Below are 18,071 nucleotides of genomic sequence, written 5' to 3'. Positions count from 1 at the left end.
ACACACACACACACACACACACACACACACACACACACACACACACACACACACACACATCCTACGTCTTAGTTCCACCTAATTATAAGGAGTGGGGAGGGGTTATTACTGTGGGCAAACAATGGGATTTGGGTGGAGGTGAGAGTAACACTAAGGATTTTAGGCCAGATTAACAGGGCGCTAACACGAGACCTTTACACACACACACACACACACACACACACACACACACACACACACACACACACACACACACACACACACACACACACACACACTCATGCACACACACACGCACGCACAAACACACGCACAAACACACGCACGCGCGCACACACACACACACACACACACACACACACACACACACACACACACACACACACACACACACACACACACACACACACACGTGTGTGTACACGTGTGTTTTTCCTCTAGTTTCTTTTTCTCCTCTATAGCCGGTGGTTTCATGTCAAGGACTCCCCCATTACAATGTAGTTAACTGCAGACCCCCATCTGAAAATATTTTGTGCCAGGGACCCCCATACACGATTTGTGCCATTAAATTGTTTAAAAATATAAAACGTTTTCAATTAAAAGTTTTGGAAAATAGCACTTGTACAATACAAGCTTACAGTGCGTCGCAAAACATTGTAAACTTGTTGATATACTGGGTTAAAGTGTATAAACTGATGTTGATGCTATCTTAACTAATGCTTTTGGGGACCCCTGGAACCCCCCCCCCCCAAATAAATAAATAAAATAAAATAAAAATAATAAAAACACACTCCTGGACACTTTGAGAACCACTGCTCAAGACAGAAATGAGAGAAGAGTGATGACACAGTCAGCGGTTCATTCTCAGTCAGACAGTCTTCTTGCAGTGGTAACTCAATCAAACCGCTTATCTGTCAAAATGTCACAGTACCCGTTTAAATCACCGACTAAAACGTCCCCAACACAGGAAGCAATCGACGGTAAGTAGCCGACATTGACAGACGCTGACAGTGACGCCAGTAAATGGGGCTGGGCCCCGCTCCTTGGGTTGCGTGCTGGGGGGGGGGGGGACAAGAGCAGGAGCCATGGGGTGGAAGAAGTATTCAGATGTTTTACTCAAGTAAAAGTATCAATTAATTGGCACTGATGCACAGGCATGTGTTGAGAAAAAATGTGACCGAGGAAGAGTACGAAGGTATTGGCGTTAAACATACTTAAAAAGTACCAAAGTAAACTTATTAACATTTTTCATGATGTATCGATCCTTTTTTGAAAATAGCTGATCTACAAGCACACGACGCGCCGCAAATGCGACGGGTTGTGTGCTTTGTAGATCAGCTATTTTCAAATTCCGCACTGTATAAAGTAGGGCTTAATTGGTTAATGTGTGTTTTGTAAATAATTATCTAAATCTACACTGTAAAAAAAAACTGTAAAAAAGCATGGAAATGCTGCAAATTATACAGTGAAAAACTGTAAATTAAAAAAACTATGAAAAAATGTTTAATTTACAGTGTTATTCTATAAATTAAAATAATGTGTACGTAAAAGCATTTTATAGTGTTTTTTTGTTAAAATAACAACACATCTCTGTAAATTTACAGATTATTGTAATATATACATTGAAAAACTGTAATTTGAAAAAACTATACAATATAGTAAGAATTACACCATTACAATGTAAAAAAAACATGTTATAACAGGTAGATATCTTTTTACAGAAATAAACTGTATTACGTTTTACTAATTAATATGTTATTAGTTGTCGTATATTATACATTGAATCCCTTTCAATTTCACTGAAAAATACCTAACAATTTCCTTATTTTTTACTGTAAAATCCACAATATAAGTCTGTAAATTAATGGTTTGTTTCTGCAAGATTTACATTTTAAACGTGTAAATACAACAACCATTTACTGCTGAATTAGCATAAAACTAACATTTCTGTAACATTTACAAGCAGTTGTTGTGTTTTGGACATTGAATTCCACTCAATTCCACTGACAAATACAGGTCAACTAACGCCGTTTAGCTGTAAAAGCAGCTAAGGAAACTGATTTATTTATTGTTTTCCAAAAATAAACCCTATTACAAGCTTAGGAAATACAAAGGTGTTTGCACTGCGGCCATTTTTTATTAAGAGTTTTACAGTGAAAGCAACATCTAAATACTGCTGTAAAGAGATTGACCTGAGAAAGGTAAGTTCCCTCTCTTTTCTTTTCTCCAAAGATACATTTCTCTCATTTTCATATTCAGTATTTATAGCAGATAAGTTAATATATTGTTTTATTTAGCTCAAAACAAAGATAGGAAGTATGAGTGTTGTAAAGGTGTATGCATAGTGAAATAAATCTAACCATTATCCCCCCCACAGGGATTCAGACAGACAGACAGACAGGCAAGTAAGTACAAGGATTCACTCATCTCTCTCTCTCGACAGGTTGGTAAAATATAAATGGAGTTGAATGTATCCAAAGCAGTTCCAACTTCAATTACAGTGCAGCATCATATGATAAGTTAACACACCCTCAAACATCTAGAATCTTTTAACACCTAGAATCTTTTAAATCCACTGACATCTGAGAAAACCTTGGCACTTCCAAATAGTTTGTCATTTTCTGTACAAAGTAGCACAAGGGACATCTTAAATACCTACATTTATGTCATATTACAGTACGCAAATAGGTAAATCTTTCCCCTTAATATACAGTATGTCTTTGAGTATGCCTTGAGAGAATATCCATTTCCATATAGGACCGATAATAACTTTATATTTGACGTTTAACCACTTGAGCCCCATCATCCATATTCAGGGTAGAACATTCACCAAAAATAGCAGATCTACAAGCTCACAACGCGTCAGCTTGTAGATCTGCTATTTTTGGAGAAGAGATTTGGTGTAGATTGTCGTTAAACTGAAGTGATATTGATACATTCCAAATATTATCAAAGTATTCTGCAGCACCCCTGGACTTGTGTCAGGGCACCCTAAGGTGCATGGGGACTGCCCATAAGTCCGACATCCCATTAGTCCGACCATTAGGTTTGCGTGCAGTTAGGGTTAGGGATAGGGTTAGTTATAATGGGGTCGGACTAAATGGGCTGTCGGAATAATGACACATCACCCACTTTGAGAAACACTGCTCTAACTGACCCTTGGTGTTGAGTTGGTTTTGTGCCTGTGTGTCAAATAAAAGTGTACCAATATGTGCAAAAGATGTTCCCCTTTAAGCCATATTTCCCTGATTGGACCTGTTAGGCCCAGGTCCAGGGGCCCAAAGGTCAGTGTATAGAGAGGCATGTTTCATGAACAGGCAAAGTAGGCAAATCTGAGAGCCTTAGGTTCAAGAGGGCTCATTGGAGTCCATTGATTGCCAACCCCTAAGCTTGATTTGCAAAATTCCCTACACCTGTTGAATTCCCTACACCTGCCATCTGATTACTTAGTCCACTTTTCACAGTCAGTTTGCACTCTTCAGACATTCAACACACATTCTCCACAGACACTGCACAAGGACTTTCCAGAACCGCCGATCCCCCCGGTATGCTCATATATGGGCATTATTAACCAGGGATCTCCATATACGTATGGGCATAAAAGGGACATGGACATCTCCATGTATGTGCATGAAAGGGACACAGGCAGACAGACAGATACAGAGATCTCAATATATATTGGGACACAGGCAGACAGACAGATACAGCAGTGGTTCTGAAACTTTTTTGTCTCAGGTCACCCCTGTAAATAACTTTTTCATCTAAGGCACCACTGCATTACATTGTTACTTTATAGAACCTTATTTTATATCATATTGCTACGTAAATATGTAAATCTTTCCCCTAAGATACTTTATGTGTCACAAGGAAAACTTAAGAGAATAGTAGTTTCCATTACGACAGATTGAAAATAACTTCATACTTGACAAACACTCCAGCATCCCTATTCTGGGTGGAACATTCACCCAAAATAGCAGAGTTACAAGCTCACAACGCGATTAAACCCTAGCCCCCTGTCATTAACTATAACATCATCCAGAGATGATTCTATACTGGATGTTTGTTGTTGCCCAGTCCCTTTTACACTGTAGGTAAGAAGGGCATTTGTTGTCAATATGTGTTTTGTGTTGTTCCATAAGCCAGTTTATAGTTTAGATTACTTTTTCCATGACAATGTTATCTCCTCAGTCATATGGAAATTATGCATTGTAACAGTGTTGGTTTCCTGTAAATAAAAACAGACAGTTGTGTAGTGTGTGCACATTCATTGGGTGGCTGGTTGGTTGTGGCATTTATATACTGCATGTGTGGGAGGCCCAAGCCATCTCAGACACAGAGGCCCATAGACTGTTACACAGCGAAAATAGCAGATCTACAAGCTGATTGTTGTAAGCTTAGTGATCAGGTCTAAAATAGAGATGCCAAGTTGAAAGTGGTATCTGTTTATCATCCATCCATCCTGCAGTCAAAAGGTATTGTCCTCAAAATAAAGTACAAAAGATAAAAAAAATACTTTATTATGCAGAGAGGCCCATTTCATCATTGTAATTAAATAAATACATTTTTAGGTGGTAAAAGTGTGTCTGATTACTTGATGTGCTGCTGGGGGGATTAACCTATAATAATACATAGAATGTATCATTTATACTTTGTATTAATAATCTGAATATGCAAACAAACTAGTGACTAAACCAGTCAAATACATATTTGCCTCTGAGATGTAGAGTATCATATTATGGAAATAATCAGGTCAATACTTTGGTTAATCTGTTCCATAGGCCTATAGCTGTAATTTTTTTTGTATTCTTATTGTTTGGCATTATATTAATTGTTAATCAATTGTAAATGATGGAAGGAATAGTTCCAGTTTTGCCATTACAGAATAATGTCATTTGATACATGTGCTTTGAGGCCATTTTCAATTTAATATGATTTCCATTCAATTTACATTCCTGTAAAAATAACCTCCCTCCTCTGTTCAATTAAAAAAACTGCCTCCTCAAATCACAGAGCAGAGCAATCAGAAACACCTGGGAGGTTTAGACAGAACAAACAGAAGGAAGTAACTGGTTGCAGCCCATTCTGTGCTTAGCTTACAAGCAGTGAAGCACAGACAAGCCTAGACAACGCACCTGTTGATTTATTTTTCTTAAGAGTTTGTTTTGTCAAAACTTTAACTAACTAACTGTTAGTGAACTGTCATTCTCTTCATTTGCTGTAATATTAACACAAACAGGTGTTAATTCTGCTGACGTTTTCTCCTTCCATTCTGGATGTTTGGCAACGTTTGAGCAAGGTACAGTAAAACCCTATTTAGCTCAAAATGATCACATGCCGTTTTTGCAGCTCTAATATAGAGACTTTGCGTGGCTATATTTTGCATTGTAAAATACATAGAAACGAGTCATGCTTATTCAAATGTGAAGGCCCTGGCTGCAAGAGGACATTTACAACTTATGGATCGTTTAGAAGTCATTTTTACCGCCATCATAATGTCCCTGCATCCTCTTTTACTCCCAAAGCCACTGATATACATCTCAAATGTTCTATTTCACTATGTGACTGTCAATTTCAGACAGTGAAAGAATATATTTCACACTTAAAACAGCATTTGCTGGAGGGAAGAGTTGTGACATGTCCGGTTACTGGATGTAAAAATACATTTAATGTGAAGTCATCATTTACTGCTCATATGTCCAGGAAACACAAAGGATATACGTTTGACAGTATGCTTACAGAATCTCTACCTTCTGAATCTGCTGAGTCAGCATGTGACAATGGGAATGCTGCCCCCCAGAGCTCAAATGATGCAATTGATAGCATGGAATTACCAAATAATTTCAATGAGGCTTATCTTAGAAATATGTCTCTATTCTACCTAAAATTGCAAGGGCAACTCCTTCTTCCAGCTTCAACAATACAGACAATTGTCGAAGAGATGCAGAATGTGTATGAGTTGGGACAGGATTACACTTTAAGTAAATTACATTCACTTTTAAAAAAGGACATGTGTCTAACAGATGATGTCATTACTAAAATCAGTGACTGTGTGAAGCAGTCAGATCTGTTCTCTGTCTGTCATAAGGGACCACTGAGGACAATATATTCAAGAGGCCAGGCATTCAAAAGCATGTTTCATTATGTGGAGCCTAAAAAAATACCACTAGGAACTGATGAAAATATGATTCCACGGTTTGCTTATTATGTACCTGTGAAACAAACACTAATTGGCTTATTAGAATCAGAACTATGGAAGCATTCAGTGTCACAACAGCAATCTTGTGAAACAGACTCAGATGTTTTTAATGACGTAAGTGATGGAAAAACTTTTAAGTCCAACCCGTTCTTTATAAAAAACCCTGGATGCCTAAAATTAATTCTGTACCAAGATGCTTTTGAAATAGTCAATCCATTGGGCTCTGCAAAAAAAAAACACAAGATTCTTGCAGTCTATGTGACTCTGGCTAATTTACCTATTCATTTGAGATCCAATACTGATCACATGTCCCTTGTGCAACTTTGTATAGAAAGTGACTTGAAAACATTTAAAAGTGCTAAAGTTTTCTCAGAGCTGTTGGTGGATTTAAAAGATTTGGAAGAAAATGGAATCATTGTAGGTGGTGATACAGTAAAAGGCGCCCTGTTTAGTATTCTTGGGGATAATTTGGGTTCACACGGCATTGGTGGATTTGTTGAAAACTTCAGTAAAGCCCAGTACTTTTGCAGGTATTGTGAAATCACACTAAGAGAGTTTCAGAGTGATGACCCAAATGTTCTTGGTCCACAGCGCACACCTGAATCTTATGACACTACTGTTGGTGACCTAGAAGCAGGAGGCAGTGAGCACATCAAAGGCATAAAGGTAAACTCTGTTTTCAATGCACTAAAATCTTATCATGTATGCCAGCCAGGTCTACCACCTTGTTTAGGCCATGACATGTTTGAGGGTGTGTTATCATTTGATGTTGCACTGTACTTGAAGTATCTAATTAAGCAAAAGAAATGGCTTACTTATTCAGATTTGAACCGACGTATCAAGCAGTTCAAATACAAAGGGTCGGATGCTTTGACAAAGCCTTGTGTTGTCAACTCTAAGGTATTCAAGCTTTCAGGTCAAGCCGTCCAGAATTGGAATTTTTTACGGTTGTTGCCTGTATTAATTGGTGACAAAGTGAAAAACCCAGATGATGAAGTCTGGCAGTTAACTCTCCAGCTTAAAGATATCGTTGAATTTATATGTGCACAAAAGATTTCGTCAGCAGAGGTAGCCTATCTTGAAATTCTAATACAGGAATATTTGGATTCAAGAAAGACTTTGTTTCCTAAGAATAAACTAAAACCAAAACACCATTACCTGCGCCACTATCCGGCATTAATTTTGAAATTTGGACCCTTGATAAGATTATGGACGATGCGCTTTGAAAGTAAACACTGTTACTTTAAGAGATGTGCCAGGCATTTGAAAAACTTTAAGAACATCTGCCAAACTTTATCTGAACGACATCAGCTGTTTCATTCATATATCATAGCTCGGCCAGGATTAATTCTGCAAGTTAAAGACAGTTGTAGGTTTTATCAAAATCTCTACAGTGAGACAATTCAACATGCAGTGAGAGAGTTTTGTTTTTCAGAAAACAATACTATTGTTTCCACTGACATACTGTATAAAGGCACATCTTATAAAAAAGGGCATTTCCTTGTCTCACAAAATGATGAGTCCATGGAGTTTGGAGAACTGCTCATGATTTTAATTCAAAATGATGCAACTGTTTATTTTGTGATGGAAATCCATGAATCTCACTATTATTCTGAATACCATCTATACTCAGTGAGAAAACCGAGTACAAAGTTACAATGTCTTTACATTAATGACTTGGTAGATTTTTATCCTTTAACATCATACATTCTTAACGGGCACCAAGTCATTCCGCTGAAACACAGTGTGTTGTCGAAATAAACATTATCTAAGACACTGTGATGGAGGCCATGCACAAGAAAAAAAGAAAATGCATATACAGTGTGTGTGTACATATATGATATATATTGTCAAATTACTGTAGTCTTGTCATTAATGCTTTTGAAAAATGTAATGTTTTCTTCCCATTCCAGCAATGGAGGAGACATTCCTACACAACGCCATTACTGCGGTCCTACCTGACCTTTCAGAGGTCATTGTCAAGATTCTAGAAGAGAAATTACAGGAATTGGGGGTGGAGACATCTGATGATTTTCAGTTTCTTTCAGAAGACGATTTGCTGTCATCATTGAGGCCAATTCAAGCCCGAAAGCTCCTTGAGGCTTGGAAGCAGAAATGTAAGTAAATTATTGCATTGTAAATATGGCTTAAACTTGATTTATGTTCCATAGCACGCGCACATATACGTACACAGGAAACGTATGTCTCTGTATGTGCACATACAGTAAATTGAAATGAAGACGCACAGTAAAATGCATTAATATAAATGAAATGTATGTGTGTTTTGCAGACCAGACTCCTGAAACCAGCTGCTCAGGTAGTGGTGGTTCACCTGGATGCCCTGGTCCGTCATCTGGGGCGTCAATATCATCTGGTACACACTTTGAGTGTTTCTTTTGAAATACAGGATGCAAGTGCCAAAGTAATTCGGTGATATACAAACATTCATATTGTGTAACTTTATGTGTATGCCTTTGTATGAATGTGTTTTTCAGACCAGACTCCTGAAACCGGATGCTTAGCTAGTGCTGCTTCACCAGAATGGCCCGGTCCGTCATCTTTGGCATCAGTATCATCTGGTGCATCATCAGGACTGTCTGCATCCTGTCAGTCTTTTTCACCAAGAAGTTTATCATCAAATGATTCCATCATCTTCCGAAGTCCTGACAGAGACTGGGTGGAGAGCTTCATGATACCGTGGGATCAGTTCCCAGATGAACTTATCCACTCATTGGAGAGAGGAGAAGGACCATCAAGTAAACTGAGAAAGGAGATGATCCGGATTCTGGTCATTGCAATGAAGAAAAAATGTTCTCAGTTAGGGTCCAAGCACGCAGAGGTAGTTGCCAAAAAAATGGTGGAAAAATACCCCAAATCTCTGAAAGATGTAATAGCAGGAGATGTCCCTGGGACAGGATATGACTCTATAAAAAAACAATTGATATGTAGGATAAATAATCAGAGGCGACCTGAGATTCCCCACATGAGGAAACGAAAGCTTGGTGAATCTGATTCTGGCTCTACCACAGACGAAGTCAGTCCTGAACGAAGAGCAGCAGTCCAGGACACATATGGGTGCATCAACTGGCAGCAAAAATTATTGCCCCTAGGAGAGACCACACAGAGCCAGCTACAGAAGAAAGCTAAAATGAAGATGATGGAGGATCAGCAAACTGATGTGGATCGAGATAAAGTCAAAGGTCTAATGAAGGCGACTTTCTACACACAACGAAAAGAGGTAAACCAGGGGAAAAGCATCAAGGACCTTCTGGCAGAGTGGCCATTGTGGTTCCAGGAACTTGGCATGGTGGTCCATTTCCAGAATCTTACTGGAATTGAGCTGAAAGAGGTTTTCGGACGGAATCTGGAAGTCAAGGGAGAACGTCTCCTGAAGTACTTGAACCGCAATCCTCTAAAGATCAGCCAAAGGTACATGGACGCCCACACAAAGTACAAATTGATGAGGGGAGAGCAGGGTGGTATGTCTGATGATGTAAAAGAGATGGTGCTCCTTCTGATGGCCTACTTTAAAGAGAAAGAGGACGAAATGTTCCGTTATGTGGAGCAAACATGCCTGGCACGGGAAGTTCAGATGGACAATGTTCCCTTGACTCCAGCCATCATTGTGTGTGGTAAGTTTTTTTCTTTTTCTTTTTTCATTCTACGGTTCTGTCTATTGTGTAAAACACACATTTTAAAATCTAAAAACGTCTCAATGTGTTTGTGTTACATTTTATTTGAATATTACTTGTTTTTTTGTTTTGCTCCTTTTTTAGGGAAGTCCTGCTATTCAGCAAAACGTTATATGCTGAGTGTTGACCAAGTCATTGTACATGACAACATTCCCACCTTCGTGTCAGCAGTGTGCATGATGTTTGGAAGCTACTATTGCTTCAACATCCACTACCCATCAGCGCTGGCATCAACCCTGGAGTTTCTTCAGAGGTGTGTATTTTTTGGTTTGCTTTTTCCTGCATTTTCACTTAATTTAACTGAAAGAAAGTAGTGCTGCCTGATTAAAATCTTTGCCATATGAAGTTGCTTTAATATAATAACTTGAATAGAAAAAGGATCAACTTTTGTTTTTTCTTTACATAGCTGTTTTATAATCTATGCATTTCTTCTGTGACTGCAGGTGTATGTTCTCAATCAACCCAGAGAAAGGCACTAAAGTGGAGAGCAAAAAAGCACGTCTCAGTGTCAATCCTAGGGTGTCTACCTTGATCCAGGCTCTGTCGGACCATGAGTGGCGTGATGTTTGAATGGTAAGATTGTTGGCCACACACACACACACACACACACACACACACACACACACACACACACACACACACACACACACACACAAACACACAGTGAGATGCGTACATAGATGTACATGCATATGGTAAGTACACGCTCATTAACGGACATTTTATGTCCACACGATTAGAAAGTACACTAACATTACAGGTGCAGTTAGGTTACATTCACAATCTCATGGCACATGTCTTCACGATACAACAAGAATGTCACTCAGCAGTCTCTCCGCCATATATGGTGGCAGAGACGGTACAACACTTCGCCAGTCCTTTTGCCCAAGCTGTCAAAACCCTCCAACAACCAGTCTGGGCATGTCCCATGCTGGACCACCAGAGAAGGCATAGTTCCGAGTCCCAGTCTGCCCGGTGACAAAGTGCCCTCCGCAACCGCTCCTATGGACCTCCAGGGCCTGGAAGTCCACCCACCGCTGCTCCAACGGCGGATGGACACACCGCAGGGAAGCCGCCAGGTCCACTTGCCTCTCCCCGGCAGCTGTTCACGGGAGGGACGGTCAGGTGCCAGTCGCCGATAGACTACATCGGCAGTAGTGCCTTCCTGTTGATTGTGATCAATCACGAAGCCACAGAATTGCAAAATGCATTCTAAATCTGCACCGACTACATTAACACTCGTAGTTAGAACGGGTGTGGATGTTGGGTGATGCACGCACGCACACACAGTACTTAGATATACACACCCATTATTAATATATTTTTTCTTATATTTTCCCAGGTGTCATCCATCAACCAATGCAGATAAAGTGGAGAAGACAAACGTCGTCGTCGTCCCCCCCCCCCACGTGAAACTTGACTCCAGGAACCTTTAAACTTTAATATGCAGTGCACACAGATGTGTCTTCACACACACACACACACTGCACCACCGCCCTCCAATCTTTTTTTTGTTTTTTTGTTTTTGGATTTGATGTACACAAAAGTATATGCTAGGGTTTAAGTTTATAACATTTTTGTTTATACAACTTGTTGTAATTTGACACTTAAATAAAATTGAAAAATTGAATTGAAAGTACATGTAAGACATGTTTAGGAGCTTGCCCTCCTTTTTTGATATACTTTTTATTTGTCTTCGTACAAGCAGTCTAAATGTTCTGGGAAAAATGTCTTGCTAATTAGGTGGAGAGACAGTCAGACCCCATGTTACTGATACACTATAATAATCAGAATTTAATCATCAGAATTTACAGCACCTATCTTTAAGACCTTGTAAGGAATGATGTTATTCCTAGCCTATATTGTAGGCTACATTACAACATTTTCACAATTTGTAAGTACATAAAATGTATATGTTTATAGCAGTTCAAGCTCATTCTTGAAAATAAAGTTATTGCAGTATTTACAATTTGTTTTCACTGTGTCATTAATACAACTTTTACAGTTGAGCACTGTTATTGAATTGAATGGAACTAAATGTACAATAAGCGACAGCGGCATGTAAATATGAATGAATTAATTGGTGTAAAAGCACCCTGATAATGCAATTTCTGCAGAATAAAGCTATTGTATTTACCACTCTAAATACAGCTGCATGTAAAGGTTACTATATTTACCACTATAAAAACAAAAATTTGCTGCGAAAAAAAAGTTTATTTTAACTATTTGCAGGAAAAAAATGTTAATTGAGACATTTTATAATGCAGCTTTTACAGATAAAAAATGTTATTTGTAATTTAATGGGATTTCATGTAAAATCTACAAGAACTTTATGTAAAAGTTACTGTATTTACCACTATAAAATCTAAAATTTCTTAGAAAAAAAAGTTAATTGAGACATTTTATAATGCAAAATCTACAACAACTGCATGTAAAAGCTACTTAATAATTGGTTGAATTAAGCAGAAAAGGCTTGTTGTATTTACTGGTTAATAATGTAAAATAAAACCGTTTTATACTGTAAAATGATTTTACAGGATTGTGTTGTAAAGTAGTTACAAAGTTTTTCTGTATTTTTAACAAAATTTAAATGGCAACCCGGCTGCCAGTATTTTCCTGTTTTTTTACATTTTTTTTTTTTACAGTGTATAAAGTAACTAGTAACTAAAGTTAATTCGAATAATCGTAATGGAGTAAAAAAAAATTACACTATTTGCCTCTGAGACGTAATGGAGTAGAAGTATAAAGTATTGAAAGATGGGACTCATTCAAGTAAAGTAAAAGTACCACACAATTGTACTTAAGCACGGTACTTGAGTAAATATCCTTAGTTACTTTCCACCACTGCTGCTGGGAGGACAAAAGCAGGACGTTGTTTTCGGGCAGAAACCTCGTATCTCCATAATTTCAACTTTTATTCCCCTTCACTCTCTTTTTAAATGGCAAGACAAGGCAACTTTATCTGTACGGCACATTTCAACAACACTGTGCTTTACACAGAACATCACGCAAAGGAAACACAATTATACGATGACATTAGAATGCATAAAACAAAAGAAGTAAAGATACAATTAGAGCAGAAGAGAAAAAAAGAAAAGTAACTCAATCAAAGGCGGCGAAAGGTCTTACATAATACAAAAGGTCACAGTGGTGGAAAGTAACTAACTACATTTACTTAAGTACTGTACTTAAGTACAATTTTGAGGTATTTGTACTTTACTTGAGTATTTCCAATTTCCAATACTTTTACTTCTACTCCACTACATCTCAGAGGCAAATATTGTACTTTTACTCCACTACAATTATTTGAAAACTTTAGTTACTAGTTACTTTGCAGATATAAATTATTTCATTATAAAACATGCATTAACCACTTTAGCCCTATTTCATACCTAGGCTATTTGAAAATAGCCGATCTACAAGCTCACAACGCGTCGCATCGCGACGCGTTGTGAGCTTGTAGATCTGCTATTTTCAAATATGTTAGTACTTTTGCTTTGGTACTTTAAGTACATTTTGATGCCAATACTTTGGTACTTTTACTCAAGTGAATTTTGAATTCTGGACTTTTACTTGTAACAGAGTAATTCTACATTGCAGTATTGATACTTTTACTTAAGTAAAGCATTTGAGTACTTTTCCCACCACTGTACATGATACAAAAGGGACCGGTCTTTGGACATACACGGTTTCCACCCGACGGCGCGTACGAGGTGCAGGTGAATGCGTGGGCCGTGTGAGCGAGGGAGCGGTGACAAAGAGAGAGGGCTCCAGTTACACCTCAGAGAGAGAGAGAGAGAGAGAGAGAGAGGTGGTCCTGGCGGGGGGGTCTGCGTGGGACAAAGGAGCACGGAGCATGTGACACAGACACTAAACGAGACCTGGGCTATAACACAGGACAATGGCGAGCAAACAAAAGACCCGGCTGGTCAGTTTGCACCGCTGAATTCTCAGTCGTCGGCAGTGGTGGAAAAAGTACTCAAATTCTTTACTTAAGTAAAAGTACCAATACTGCAATATAAAAATACTCTGTTACAAGTAAAAGTCCAAAATTAAAAATGGACTTGAGTAAAAGTACAAAAGTATTGGCATCAAAATGTACTTAAAGTACCAAAAGTAAAAGTACTAAATATTTGAAAATAGCCGATCTACAAGCTCACAACGCGTCGCGGTGCGACGCGTTGTGAGCTTGTAGATCTGCTATTTTCAAATAGCCTATGTATAAAATAGGGCTAAAGTGGTTAATGTATGTTTCATTATATCATAGCTTATATCTGAAAAGTAACTAGTAACTAAAGTTTTCAAATAATTGTGGAGTGGAGTAAAAGTACAATATTTGCCTCTGAGATGTAGTGGAGTAGAAGTAAAAGTATTGGAAATTGGAAATACTCAAGTAAAGTACAAATACCTCAAAATTGTACTTAAGTACAGTACTTAAGTAAATGTACTTAGTTACTTTCCACCACTGCTGGTCAGTTTGCACCGCTGAATTCTCAGTCGTCGGGCATAATAGTCCAGTGTTTTTCCCCAAACAGTGAGCACATCTTTTGGGTCTCGGACCCACTTTTATGGGTCGCCAGTAAATATCCCTTAAATATCCCTTATCCCTTAAAAATAGCAACATTTGTCAAAAAAAAAAATCGACGACATTCTATTAAAAAAATAAGTAAAGCAGATATTTCCACTAGTTTGGGCCACGGCTAAAATGTTTGGGAACCAATGCATGGCATAGACGCACGCACGCACGCAAACACACACACACACACACAATTCAATTCAATTCAAAGGGCTTTATTGGCATGAGAAAACATACGTTTACATTGCCAAAGCAGAAAGCATAATACAACAATACAGCAATACAATCAAAACAAAAAATATGTACATTTGAAAGTCAGAATCTTCAATAGATCAATTTCTATGTACCAAGATCACTGGGTGCAGGTATAGTGCCGGAATATACACAATGATTAGTCTTTAGGGTGGTTGTGTTCCGTTTGATATCCTTTTCCTATCACAGCAACTCACGAATCTTGCTGCTGTGTTTGCACATTGTTGTACTTCGCCCAGCAGATATGGGAGTTTTTTGTCATTGGTCATGTTTTCAAAATCTCCGTGTGTGGTTGTAATCTGTGGGAAGTATGTGTCTCTGATGTCTTGGTACAATGGACAGACGCACACACACATACACACACACACACACTCACACACACACACACACACACACACACTCACACACACACACACACACACACACACACACACACACACACACACACACACACACACACACACACACACACACACACAGACGCACGCACGCAGGCACACACACACACACGCACGCATGCACACACACACACACGCACACACGTTTGTATTATACTACTGTGAAGACGGAAACAATTTCATTTACAGTAAATGTCATTTTTACGTTTTGTGGGTCACGTGTCGCTCTGCAACACTTGAGCTTGTACCTGAACACTTTCCTAATTGCATGAGCACCAAACTCCCCAAATGATTTGAGTTTTATAGTTTTTAAACCGTAAAATAACCCATTTCGTTTTGTGAGGACCAGAACATTTTTTCCCCCTCACAATGTTGTTATTGTCAAATGTTACAGAAACAGAGGAATAGCCAAAACAACAGGAAGAGAGAAAAGAGCGGAAGGGAGAGGGTTGGAGAGGAGGGGTTGGTATAGAAAGCATAGGATAAGACAAGAGGTCAATGGATTGCGGTGGGCCATTGTTTGGGGGAGGTCGGAGGTTAAGGCCGGGTCACTTCCTGTCAACAAATAGCTGAGTAAAGCACATACCCTCACATACAATCGGCATCATCTTGACACATTTCATCACAAACACAACACAATGCGTGTGGAGCAGGCCAAGGACCCCCTTGCTGAGAGAGAGCTGAAGCAGGGACCCTCTCTATATTGTAAAAATTTAAATTGTGTTTCAGATTAAACTATTCTTTTTACTGCTTTTTTTTCTCTCTACACCTACCTCTTTGCCAAAAATAGCCGATCTACACGCTCACAACCAGGGGCGTCAGTGTTTGTATTGTGTTATAGGTATAATGCATATTTTTCTATGCATTTCGGGAGTTTTGGGGGGTTTGACCCCCAATTTTTTTTTCAACAGGTTAGTTGTCCCTTATTTTAATCTCTGAGAGTTGGCAACCCTAACCTTGCCATACCTTAGCTTTTGCTGCAACTGACGCCACTTAAAGGTTTAATGACGTTCACTTTTACACCACATTCAAAGTCTTTGTCCTGGTCTTTCAAAAGTGTACAAAATGTTTTAAGTGAAAATTCCATTCCAGTGATCCATGGCAGGTGTTTTTCTCTCACATTTCTAAAGCCTTTTCAACTGCAATGAAAAAAGAAATCTTTGCCTGCGGGTGTCGCTGGTGAGGGATTTTGCCTGTCAATCATCGCCTCTGCTCCGCCCCCCTCAAAGGAAAGGATAGGGGAGGGGAGGGGCGAGGAGGAGAGTGGGCGGGATTAATCGACTGTGACCTCACTGTCGAAGGGCCAAGCTCAGATTACTTTTCAGCCTAATTATTCAGAAAACCCCAGACCACAGAAAATCCACTGAATGTTCTAAGTTCAGGTTTTTTGGGTGTAATTGAGGTCATAAAACCCCAAATAAAACATTGAAAATGAATGTCATGATACCTTTAACTGTAGACGCCACTGTAGATCTGCTATTTTTGGCTAAAGTTCTCCTCAGAATATGGATGCTATAGGGTTAATGTAAAAGAAAAATCCTTTCACAAAAGAATTTGGTGGACCCCCTGTAGTAACTCTGAGGACCCCCTAGGGGTCCCGGACCCCCTGTTGAAGACCTCTAGTGTGGAGGGTTAACTAGCATAATGTCAAAACTGTGAGAGAAAAAGGGGTAAACATAATTGGCTACTCTATTGTTAAATAAAAGTAAATACAAAAATAAAAAAAGCTTGAAGATCAGCTCTCTTCGATCTACAAGCTCACAATGCGTAAGTCGCATTTTATGTATTTACACATTTTATACATTATCGCATTTTATACATTCTAAAACTTGTGAAATGGGACATTCTGCATAATGAGTACGTTCTATTATTCGTACTTACATTTTTATCCCTCGATTTTGTAACCCTTTTTTTCACCCGGTGCCAATTCTCTAAGTGATCCTGGGCACTACACCCCCCCCACCAGCCGAGGGAGCCCAGGGCCGAGCTCATGCCTCCTTCAATGCATGAGAGCCAACTGACCTTCTTGTCACCTGACAGGAGGGAGTTTCCCTGGTAGGACGTAGCGCGTGGAAGGAACACGTTATTCCAACCAGTTCCTTTCCCCTCCATCAGGCGCCCCGGCTGACCAGGGGGAGGCAGTATAGTGACCAGGATTATTACATGTTTTTGTAAGGGTATTAACTACCCTGGGAGACACGGGGAGAACATATTATTCGTACTTTAAAGGGATATTTCACTTTTAAAAAAAGTGGGTCATTTTATCATCTACTCAGGCTTTTGTGAACACCCCAGACAGTTTTTAAGTTGCTCAATTCAGTATTTTGATATTTGATATTCATTTTATCAGACACACCCCCTTCCTATAAACCCATTATAACTTCAAACTCCATTTTAACCATGTTAGATTCATCGAAAACACCGGTCCTTGGTTTTGGTGACTCATACTGCCCTCCTGATACGTGAGGGGGCCATGTTTTTTTGTTTACTTTTTAAATTTATTTAATTTAATTGTTTTATTGTATATATATATATTTTTTTTTTGTCAAAATAAATGAAAGAATTATTGAAAAAAATACGGCCTCCTCGCGCATCAGGAGGGCAGTAGGAGTCACTAGAACCAAGCACGGGTGTTTTCAATGAATCTATCATGGTTAAAATGGAGTTTGAAGTTACAATGGGTTTGTATAGGAAGGGGTCGTGTCTGATACAATTAATATCAAATATCTAAATACTGAATCAAGCAACTTAAAAACTGCTCCCAAAAGCATGAGTAGACGATGAAATGACCCCCAAAATTTTTAAAGTGAAATATCCCTTTAAGTACATTTTTAATTCCGGACTTGTAGGCCTACTTGTGCAGTATTGATACTTTTACTTAAGTAAAATATTTTGAGTACTTTCTCCACGACATCTTATAAGTGAAGTTTTCATTCATGTTATAAGTGAAGTTTTCA

General features: G+C 38.7%; 1 protein-coding gene across 1 annotated transcript; it reads left to right on the top strand.

Moving 5' to 3' along the window:
• Window positions 1-8,833: 8,833 nt before the first annotated feature.
• Window positions 8,834-11,309, top strand: LOC308081564 (uncharacterized protein). The gene is made up of 4 exons (XM_080457930.1): window positions 8,834-9,828; window positions 9,973-10,141; window positions 10,332-10,461; window positions 11,231-11,309. The coding sequence occupies exons 1-3, from the start codon at window positions 8,886-8,888 to the stop codon at window positions 10,456-10,458; spliced, it is 1,239 nt and encodes a 412-aa protein (XP_080314056.1). The 5' UTR covers window positions 8,834-8,885; the 3' UTR covers window positions 10,459-10,461; window positions 11,231-11,309.
• Window positions 11,310-18,071: the final 6,762 nt, after the last annotated feature.

This window comes from Gymnoscopelus braueri (genome assembly GCF_963280865.1).
Source record: "Gymnoscopelus braueri genome assembly, contig: SCAFFOLD_358, whole genome shotgun sequence".
In the NCBI taxonomy this organism is placed as follows: Eukaryota; Metazoa; Chordata; class Actinopteri; order Myctophiformes; family Myctophidae; genus Gymnoscopelus; species Gymnoscopelus braueri.
Note: the sequence above shows the minus strand (reverse complement) of the source record. Positions and strands in the feature narration are given on the sequence as shown.

Bases quoted from the DNA above. Each gene is read 5' to 3' on its own strand.
- LOC308081564 (XM_080457930.1), top strand. From the start codon at position 8,886: ATGATACCGTGGGATCAGTTCCCAGATGAACTTATCCACTCATTGGAG. The intron at 9,829-9,972 runs GTAAGTTTTTTT...CTCCTTTTTTAG, and splicing joins TCCAGCCATCATTGTGTGTG to GGAAGTCCTGCTATTCAGCA. The intron at 10,142-10,331 runs GTGTGTATTTTT...CTGTGACTGCAG, and splicing joins ACCCTGGAGTTTCTTCAGAG to GTGTATGTTCTCAATCAACC.